The following is an 11,072-nucleotide window of genomic DNA, read 5'->3' on the forward strand; positions in this document are numbered from 1 at the left end:
TAATGTCTTTGTCATGAGTGATTGTTACTCTTAAGTAGTATCCATCATAAGAATCAAATGTTTAATATTTTTTTAATTTTAATTTTATGAACAAATTTATTTTATTTGAATTGTTCAAATTGTATGTAACATTTTATAAGTAATGAATTTTGGAAAGATCAAATTAATTAAGAGTCTATTCCTAGCTTATTGTAAATGTAAAGGGAAGTTACTTGTATTGAAGTGGAACTAAACTAACAGTAAAATTTGTTATATTATAGAGATGGGTGTAATATTTTATTTATTTATTCATTATTTGTCTAATTGTGTTTTTTATTAGAGTAACATTATATCCTTTTACTAAATTTCTTATTTATAAAAAAATGATATACGTCACTTGTAAATCAATCATTTGAATGAAATATTATCTTGTGACGCATGTCACTTTTTTGTGAGTAGGATGATTAGTATGAGAATATATCATTTTTCTTTTGATTATTTATTTATTATTTAGATAATTAATTATTAGATAATAACTACCTTATTAAGTCATTATTATTTATTATTTTGACTAGTTGAAATAATATTAATATATCGCATAAAAATCAATGTTAAATTTTAAAATCTTGAAAGGTAAATTGATATATGACTGATTAAGATCTCTTATAGCTATGATACTAGTTAAATTAACTTCACAGAAAATAACTTCAAAAACTACAGACTTCCTTATTAAAAATTATCATTTTCCTTAAAAAAAAATAACAAACTACTTTTTTATCAATTGACTAGAAAAAAAGTAAAAAAACTACTTTTAAATAAACAAATTATTATTACACATCAGTGTCAAATTAAAATGTTGCTTTAAATAAAAAAGTGGTGCGCCAAATCTATTTAGAAAAAAATGATATGTGCAGCTAAATCTATATTGACTGTTATAGTTTGTCATTGTCATAATAATATATCACTTTAGTGATACTATGGTAGTTACTTAATATAATTTATATTTATTATAAGATAGGTGAGGAATTAAATTGGTACAATAATTCAAACTATGTTGAGAAGATTAATAAAGTGTTGATTTAGTAATGTAAAGTCTTGTTAGATTCTGAGATTCTCGTGAATGATAATTATTGGAAGAATAGATCCAGAAAAAAATTAATTCCTGAATAAAAAATTGGTAATGCAGTAGAAAGAAAGGCCCAACTTGCTGAAGCCCACATATAAAGGTGACGTGTCGTACATCACCGCCTCAATCTATTTCTCACCTCTCTCATAATAGAATCATTCTTTTCTAATCATAAGTGGATAATGCAATTTAGGAATTAGGGTTCACAATTTCAAAATCAATTTCAAAATCAAAATCTGATGGAATCAACAGAACAACGTTCTGACCTACTACATCGCATTCTTCCACCCCGTCTAGAAGACGCAGGTCTCGAAGATTGCGCTCTTCCACCGGAATCAATCCACCAAGCCTTTCTTAAAGCAGCAACCGCCGTCAAACACATCTTCTCCGACGACGATTCCGATTGTCTCAACAATCCGTCGCCCGGAGAGGACGCATCTGACGTTCTTATCGGAATCGAACCGGAAATTAAACCACCGCCGGGACCATGCGGCGTAGAGAAAGGATGTGAAAGTGGCGGTGACGAAGTCAAGGTTGTCGGTGGCGGTGGCGGTGGCGGAGGGGAGGTTGAGGATGAGGTGGTGGTTGTGGGTGAAGGAAGAGGAGTGAAGTTAGGAGAAGGAGGAGAATCATGTGTTGATGAGTTGAAAGGGTTAGGGATCAAAGATGATGACGTTGTTGAAGATGATGACGATGATAAAGAGAAGAAACCTAATTTAGTTGAAGGTTTTGTATGAAAACTGTGAAATCTTTGTGCTTGTATGAAAATGGTGAAATTTTTGTGCTTGTTTTTAATGACTGTAACTTTGTGATAGTTCTGTATAATGTTTTAAATTGTGGTTATAATTTAGTACTATTGCAAAAAAAATTGTGGAAAAATGTGTAATGTTCATGTTTTGAAGTGTATTATTATTATGGGTATTTTCTCTTAAGTTTGTAAGCCATTTAGATTTTGCAGATTTATTCCTTTAAAGATCAATTGAATTTTCCTTTGTTGTAGAAGTACCATAGAAGGAATTAATAATTTTTTGTACTACCAATCCTCTCACGAATTAACTCTTCTTTTCGTGATGTGTAGTAATTGTTTCTCTCATAAATTGAATTTTTTATTATTTTGGTTTTGACCTTACATTACTACTGGACCAATCGCTGTGTTGCATTAACAATTTAATACTTGACTAACTTGGATATTATTTTGGATGAAAATTCAGTTAGTAAAATGTAAGCATATATGGTTTAGGGGTTTTTAATTTAAATGTCTATATTTATTAACAGTAAATAGTTGCAAAATCAAAGGACAAGTATAGCATGGAATCAACAAAGAGGAAGATTCCTTAAAGAAAAGGGTTGAAGATCAACCAATGACTTTCAGGTGTTCTTCCTATTCTTATTTACTATGATGTTATTCTAACAAATAATGTGAAAACTTTTAGTTGGATGAATTATTTTTTGAGATTTGTAGAGATAAGAGTGATTATTCACTCAAATACTCAATCATCATTTATTTGTTTTGCATAGTAGCCTTGAGAGTTAAGATATTGATTTGCATTATGTCTATTTGTCTGCACAGTTCAAGCAAATCATTCGAACATGAAATCATAATCAGTGATTGCTATAACATCAAAACATGAGATAATGAATGTCTTGTACATACCCAACATAATACATTCTATAAAACCTATCTTTTCTCCCACTTTGTTTACAGATTAAAACAAATATCATAACTTAATTCCAATAATTAGCTAGTAGTTCCATTATTTATTTTGTTAAAAACATAGACACTGTTATCTGTCATTAGATATAGGTAAAATATCACATCTTAAATCAAAATCTTATGGTAGTGTTTAATAGGTTTTGCCATATTGCATATAAACACTGCAACTCATCTCATCTTATCTAATATGGAATTTCAACTCATTGAAGACATCTAAGAATCTTTCTCTAATCTATCACACCTACACTTAATTAAGCTCCTTTGATTCACCATTTCCCAACCTAATTTTCGATTCTCTTACTACTACGAGGACTAACATAGGAGGTCTATCGACGAGGAGGGTCTCTTTGCCCTAGGGCCATGAGAATAGTAAAGTCCACTAACAAGTGTGATATTATATCTTGAACCAAAACTTGGTCTATGATTCTATATGTGTCATCACTTATAAACTCTACTATTCATTACATCCTATCCAATGTGAAACTTTTTTTCATATTTGAGTGTACTCAACAAACATTGAAATTTTGAACCATGACCTAGAGGTGAGTTTGCCTATCTTGTGACCCAGAGGTTGTCTTTAAATCCTAGAAACAACCTATAATTCTTACAAGAGTAACAACTCTAGCTTCATTATGCAACAGCCTAAGAAGGCCATTATGTGGGAGATTAATCTCATGAGAACCCACTTGATCACTAAACTCATGTTAGAAAGGTAATCACTAATCATTACAAGTGATATATGTTGGGTTTTTATTAGTGTAACTTTGAGTACATTATTGTGTGTTCACTTTCAAACAATCAATGGGGTAATTTAGTTAAAAAACACTCAATGTATTTGAATGCTATACTTGCTAATTGGTGTTAAAACAAGAAATTAATTGAGCAATAATTAAACTAGAAAAACTGCAACTACAACCACATAGGCAATTAATCCAAATTGCAACCAACAATGACATGATTAGGTGAAACATTAATAGCATTATTAAAAATCATACAATGAAGACTATCACCAATGTTTGGTCATAATAACAACCCACAAATATAGTAATAGATATAACATGGATGTTTAAACAAATTGAGTTAGAAAACAAAGCAAAAAATGAACTAAAAAATGAAACTTCCTAAAAAAATGACATTTGAAAAAATAAGATCCGCGTTATAGTTCGAAATAATAATTATCTAGAATTTGATCCACAAATAGACACATTTTATATCAAACCATTATTAACTGAAAAAATCGTTTTTCCTGAACTTAATAAATAAATTTTCGGTAAAATCGGTATTGGATTACATAAGTGCAACAAAAAACATCCTATCCTCAAAATCTATCTTCCTCCTTGTCTTGTCAAATTTTTGTGGCAAATAGGACATGTAGTTTTCCCATTGTTCAACCAAAGTTGGATGCAAGAGGAATGAAATTCATGGACACAAACTCCAAAAGGTTGAACACTATCTCCATTCTTAAACTCCTCCATGCAAATAACACATTCACCTATCAATGTATTTTCAACTTTAAAGTGAGATATTATTGGTAAGATTGGAACTTCAAGTTGTGGTGTTGATGTATGTGGTTGTCTTTGAGCCCATTCACCTTCAAAGTGTACTCTAATTATTGGAGGTTGCTCTATATCTATAAGTGCATGTACTCTAACTTGATGTTGTTGTTCATAACATTCAAGAATCAATGGCAAAAGGAGAAGAATTATAGCAATAATGATAAGAAATCCGAATATGTAAATAAATATACTATGAGGGATATAATACATTATTATGTAACCACTCACAAATAATAATATAGTAAAGAGGATTGTACATGCACCATGGGCAATGCTATTAAAACACTTCTTACACATTGAGATTCAGAATTTTTGAAGGGGATGAATTGAAACAGGACCAAGAAATTGAAAGAAGAATGAATAGGGTGAGGGTAATGGAGTAATGAGGGGATTTGTAAGAAATAGTGTAAAGAATATCGAAGTTAAGAATATAGATTAGTTATGCCCTATGTTATTGTTGTGAAAAATATATGATACTTAATTCTATATATACTGTAAGAGTTTTATAAGATATGAATAAGAAAAAAAATATTTGAATCATAATTAGATGAAACACATATTAAAAAATAAAATATAAGGAGATTAAGAAATCATGGGGAATATTTTTAGATAATTTAAACTAACATAAGATATAATTATGGGTTTTAATCAAAAACTAATGTAATATGGGTTTTCTAAGATATTAAAACACTCTTGCACATAGAAATTTCCAAGTAGATGCATTGAAACACGAACAAGAAACTGAAAGAAGAATGGGTAGAAAGAGCATGGTGAGAGTAATAGAGTAACGAGTGGGTGAGTGAGTAAAATGTAAAGAATAATAAGATCAAGAATATGATTTAGTTATCCCTTATGGTAAAACTATTATTGTAAATTTGATAAGAAAGATATGATACAGATATTAAACTAACAAATATTAAAAATATAAGGTGATTATGAAGTCACAAGAGTTTTGTTTCCAGATAATTTAAACTATTATAATATGAGAGATATTATTTGATATTCAAATATTTCATTGATTATTTAAGAGATAATTTAAGATTTGTTAAATATGTTCATATATTATGTAAGAGATAAATTAAGATGGACTTCAAAAAAAAGCTGGTGTTGTTGTGAATGATATTTTTTTTTTGTTGCCTTTGACTCATGAAGGAATTGGGCTTTCCGGATGGAATGAAGATCCTCTATTTTTATTGGTTTCATAATTTATATCTTAGACCAATCAAAATAATATTTAATAAATAAATTATAAAATATAAATTAATATTTTTATATTATTTAATATCAGATAAAAATATAGAACAAGGTTCTTTTTAGAAAAGAAGATTCCATTCTTCATAATGATGCCATTGTAAAGCCTTAGAAGTTAAAGCCCTTAGAGATATATACATTGTAATGATACATGATTTTAGAATGTGTCCGAATATTGTTTTCAGAAATATCTTATATTATCCTTTAAATTTTTGAAAACTATTAGTTCATTGTTAACAATAATACTTTATTAAGAATGTTTATGAATATTGTTAAGTTCAATCAATAGGATCTCGTGTTTGATATTGTTTAATTCAATCAATATCGATAAAAAAAAACGTATTGAAAAAACTTCAGCGTACCAATTTAATTAAACAATTACTATATAAACACAAATGAAATTCCTCATTATATTGAATGAACTTTGGCGTACCAATTTTAATTTTATCCGATTATCTCTCATGAATAATTTATATTTTCAACTTACATTATTATTTCTAAAATTAATCTATTATTATTGCTCGTAATTAATTTTAGTATCTTATTTTCAAAATTTTAGTTCTATAACTGTTATTAAAATAATATATTAATATAAAATTAATAAAATGTCGCCACTATCAAAACGCTATTTTATATATAAGTAATAGAGGAAAAATAATATATTTAAAAAAAACAATAAAGACATTTTTATATTTGGCAAACCAGTTACATAAAACCAGTTTTGTTAAAACTCTTTCATATCGGCCACTTGAACCAGTAAACTGATTCCAATACTAGTACGATACAATAATATGCTGATCATTCAATCATACCCATCAAAACCGACTAAAACCAATCATACTGTTTGGTTTTTAATTGAACCGTATCGGTCATACTGACTTGTTTTTATTTAAAATTATTTTTTTAATGAAAATAAAAAATATTGATTTTTTATTTATTTTGGTATGCGGTTTAATTAGTAAACCACAGGTTAAACCACTATAACAATATACCAGTACCCTGACCGGTTTGATGAACGATACAATATTAATAACTCATAAACCTTTCTCCCTCTGCCTAAGCAATAAAATTTGAGCATAACATAATGAAATAATATATATATCACAAAATAATCCATTAGAAAATTACTAGAGTTTGGCAGAAGAGTGCCTTTACCATCAACATTGAAACCAATATATACAAATCAACAAAGTCACACAATCATCAATTTTCCACATCTGAAAAAATTATTAATTAATGGTAATGTCACTGAATACAGGCAAATAAATCTTACATTGATAGTTCTAAGACAGCATAAGCTAAATCCAAGGAGTTAGCAAAGGTTTCCCTAGGAAGTGAGCCTCCAGGTTTCCGAGGACAAGGTCAGCCATGGCGGTTCGAGTTTCTACCGTGCCGCTTCCAACATGAGGCAACAAGACAACATTTTCCAACCCAAATAGCTCTTCTGGGACATGAGGCTCGTTTTCAAACACATCTAAACCAGCACCACCCAATCGACCTTCAAGCAGCGCAGAGACCAACTCCAGTTCATCAACATGCTTACCACGCCCAATGTTGATCAGGACACCCTTTGGACCGAGCGCGTTGATGACCTCCCGGTTGATGATGTGATGTGTTTCGTCCGTAAGCGGGCAAGCAACAACCAGTATATGGCAGTTGGAGGCTAGCTCAACAACACTTGGGTAGTACTTGTATTTTGAATCTTGTTTTTCAGTTCTAGAGTAGTAACTTATTGAACAGTTAAATCCTTCAGCTCTTTTTGCAACTGCTGAGCCAATCCTTCCCAGCCCAATAATGCCAACTGTTTTCCCGGAGAACTGGAAGAAAGATTAACAATGTAAAATTTAATTTTCTGTTGAAATAAAGGAGGGGATACTAAGAGAGAGAATATGCATCTAGCATTAAACAAATCATACACCAACAAGGCGTTGGTCTAGTAGTGTAAGGTCCCGCTAGATCCTCAGGTTGACCAAAAGGTCATGAGTTTGATTCCTGAGAGCGACAGTTGTTGGGAGGGGCAATCACACACTCCGAAAAGGATTAGTTCCTTACCCATAAGGTGATGAGATACCCTTGATAGTATAAAAAAAAACATATCATACACCTTATGATGATAGATCATTGGTGTTCAATTATATATTTTGTTTTTCAGAACCATTCTGATAGAGTGATTGTCATAAAATTGTAAGGTATACAGTATCTATATCTCTTCAAAGAGAGGTGATGAAGAGAAAAGCATCATAGTTGCACATAGCTATGTTCATATTAATTGTAGTAATATAAGTACAGGAGGGATTTTGTCTTGACAAAAGAAGAACAAGAGTTTCAGAGATGATGATAATAAGATAAGGATTATTGATTCCTTGTATATGCAGAGGGATGATAAGGATTATTAAGTAGTAAAAATGCATTTGGCAGTCTTCAAAATATACTGCTCAAGACTAAAAAGAACCCATGGATTTGGACCCTGCATAAGTGAATGACTATCACCTTTATGAATAAAAAGAATAACAGAGCAAATGGGTGAGAGGCTAGAATGTGATGTAATCTCTAATTGGTCTCTTTTATCTTTTCCAAAATCACATTTTACTATCATTAATTTTTTTGCATTATGACAAAACCAGCATTTCTAAGACAGATATATTATCAGTCCCTGATATTAAGAAATTTAAAGTTAAACCTCTGAAACTATAAGTATAAACACCATCAGAAATACTCCTGAATCAAGGGACCTATCTGACTGATTAAGGACTAATATGATGAGTACTTACAAAATATAGAGACGCTGAAACAGTGGTTGGATTGACAGAAGGGAGCAGAGTTAGAAAAAAATGATAATAGATTCCATTTTTTAGATTGTTTGAATTTGATGGAATGGAATGAAATGAAAGCTGGTGGAATGAGTTCCATTACATTTCATCCAATACCCCTAACTTTCTTCTTTCTCCATTTTGGCGTATGGAATATAATGATATGGAACTAACTTTTACATATAATTTCCACCATCACAATTGGAAAATATATTCTTTGGGTATGTTTGCGAGTTGAGTCTTAGAAGGTAATGGAGGGAAGGGAAAGGTTTAGGAGTCAGGAAATATACTCGTGAGATGACTTTGAAGCCTGGTCTCTTCATTCCTTCCCCTCCAAAACACAACTTGCAAACATGCCCCTAGACTAAGTGCATATGTGCTTAAGCTAGATTGTCATCATGAACAACTTTCTTTTTTGTTTCTGAAAATCTGTTAATGAAATAATCTACCTTGATTGATATATAGGTGTGAGAAAAACCTAATCTAGCAATGCTCAAAGGATTAGTTGCTAGATTATCTTTTTCAGAGTATTTACCGACCAGTTGTTGTAGATTATTTGCTTCCCCCATAACTCTCTTCCCATTTCCCTTATAACTCTATGTAATTTACTATGTAAAATGTGATACTTTTACACAATTCAAACGAAAAATATTGGGTTAAAATCACTTTTAAACAAATTTACCCAAACAAAAATAGATTCTATTATAATTGATTACAACATATAGCATATTATTGAAATATTCTAGCGCATTCGACAAGACCACGAGGTAGCTTATAAGCAAGCCAACTAGCTTATTTGACTGAAAATAAGCCAGCTTGTGGTGTTTGACAAGTGGGCTTATTTCATTAAGCAATTAGTAACTTATAAGTTCATATTTGATAAACTACTTGAGATAGCTTATGGGACACAAGCTATAGGGGCTTATGACATTTTACACCTATCAACTAATCTTACCAAACAATTCTAACTCACCGCTAACTTATCAGCTCCTAGACTCCCAGTTTTCTAGTAAAAGCATATAAGCCTTCAACTAGCTTAACACGTAGTTTTACGAAACATAGCCCTACTTTAACATCTATCATACCAAAGTCAAACATATTTACATATGTTATAAACGATGTATTAAATTACACTCTGCGACTGCAATTGTAACCGTAATATTGTGGTTTCAGATGTCTCCGCAATGGCATCGCAACTGAAAATGACACTGCAATTATGATGACATTGACCACATTTTCCCTCAATTTACCACAATTGCGGTAAACACAACCTTGATCACAACTGCAATTGAAATCACCGATTCTTGATTTAAATTGTGGACCACATCACCTAATGCGGCCGTAATATTGTGGTTCCGATAACCACCACATCCGCATCACACCATAATTGCGATGTGACTTCGAATCACAATGATGCGGCCATATTGGGCCGCAACTCTAGCGCATCGGGTCACATTTGAACAGCATTAGACCGCATCAAATTCAAAAATATTTTGTTAATCACAAAACAATTCACACCGCAACAGCCACAATCCACATTGCAATGGACAATGACCACAATCACAGTAACCGCAAACGTTACCGCAATCACGACCACCATCACAATTTAAAACACTGGGTTATATATAAAAATTTACAATTGGAACAACACAATTGTGCAAAACAGAATGTTGAGTATTACATACCTTAGTGGTTAATTTATAATCTCCCAGTTTCCAATTCCCACTCCTAACAAAACGATCACAATCACAAATCCTCCTCAAAACCGCAAGAATCAACCCAATACTCAAATCAGCAACCTCATCAGTCAACACATCAGGAGTATTACACACTCTGATCCCTTTCTCCTTACACTTTTCCAAATCAATCTTATCCATTCCCACGCTGAATGTCGAAACGATCTCCAGCTTCGGCAGAGCGTCGATCAGCTCCGCGTCGGCGCCGCCGTTAGCGCCACCCACCACCGCGCGGATTGTGGCGGCGTGGTTGGCGAAAAGGTGGGTTGTTTGAGGATAGTCCCAGATTCGGAAGAGTTGGTAGCGAGTGTTGAGTTGTTGTTCGAGGTAGGGCATGACTTGTGCTACAAGGAGTACTCCAATGGATCCTGCCATTGTTGGAGTTCGAGGAATTAGGGTTTCGTGATTGGGAATTGCGTTTATTGTGATTGATTCAGAAAGTGATACAAGCCAAATATTATTCTCTCAACTAACCCTTGTTTTATTGTTTTTTCTTTGACTTGTTTTTTATATGAAAATATGACATGTGTACTGTTTTGTTTAGTTTTAGAAATATTTTTGTATAAAATAGCTAAATAGGACAATGTCACAATTTTAGTAGCCGTAGGAAATAACTTATCTCTTTATACGAAGATATTTTATTCTCTTTTTCTTATTACATATTTATGTGAGAGTATAATATTTGCAGTAAGATAAGACAAAGTATATAAGATATAAGATTAATAAGTGAATAAATTTTGGTGTGGATTATATTATATCACAAATCTTTGTTTTAAGTATTTTGGGTCTATCATAATCATACAAATGATGAGGAGTGCTTTAAGTATTATAAATGTCTCACTAAAACTTAAGGACCACACAATTATAAGACATATAATGTTGTTATATGTGAATATTAGA

General features: G+C 31.6%; 2 protein-coding genes across 2 annotated transcripts; one reads left to right on the plus strand and one right to left on the minus strand.

The window, feature by feature from the left end:
- Nucleotides 1,238–2,002, plus strand: LOC109347824. Its single transcript, XM_019587901.1, has one exon. The coding sequence runs from the start codon at nucleotides 1,345–1,347 to the stop codon at nucleotides 1,840–1,842; it is 498 nt and encodes a 165-aa protein (XP_019443446.1). The 5' UTR covers nucleotides 1,238–1,344; the 3' UTR covers nucleotides 1,843–2,002.
- On the minus strand, nucleotides 6,781–10,600 carry LOC109347825 (hydroxyphenylpyruvate reductase-like). The gene is made up of 2 exons (XM_019587902.1): nucleotides 10,122–10,600; nucleotides 6,781–7,443 (listed from the first exon to the last, which is right to left on the minus strand). The coding sequence occupies exons 1-2, from the start codon at nucleotides 10,545–10,547 to the stop codon at nucleotides 6,925–6,927; spliced, it is 945 nt and encodes a 314-aa protein (XP_019443447.1). The 5' UTR covers nucleotides 10,548–10,600; the 3' UTR covers nucleotides 6,781–6,924.

The sequence above is a fragment of the Lupinus angustifolius genome, chromosome LG05, assembly GCF_001865875.1.
Source record: "Lupinus angustifolius cultivar Tanjil chromosome LG05, LupAngTanjil_v1.0, whole genome shotgun sequence".
NCBI classification, from domain to species: domain Eukaryota; kingdom Viridiplantae; phylum Streptophyta; class Magnoliopsida; order Fabales; family Fabaceae; genus Lupinus; species Lupinus angustifolius.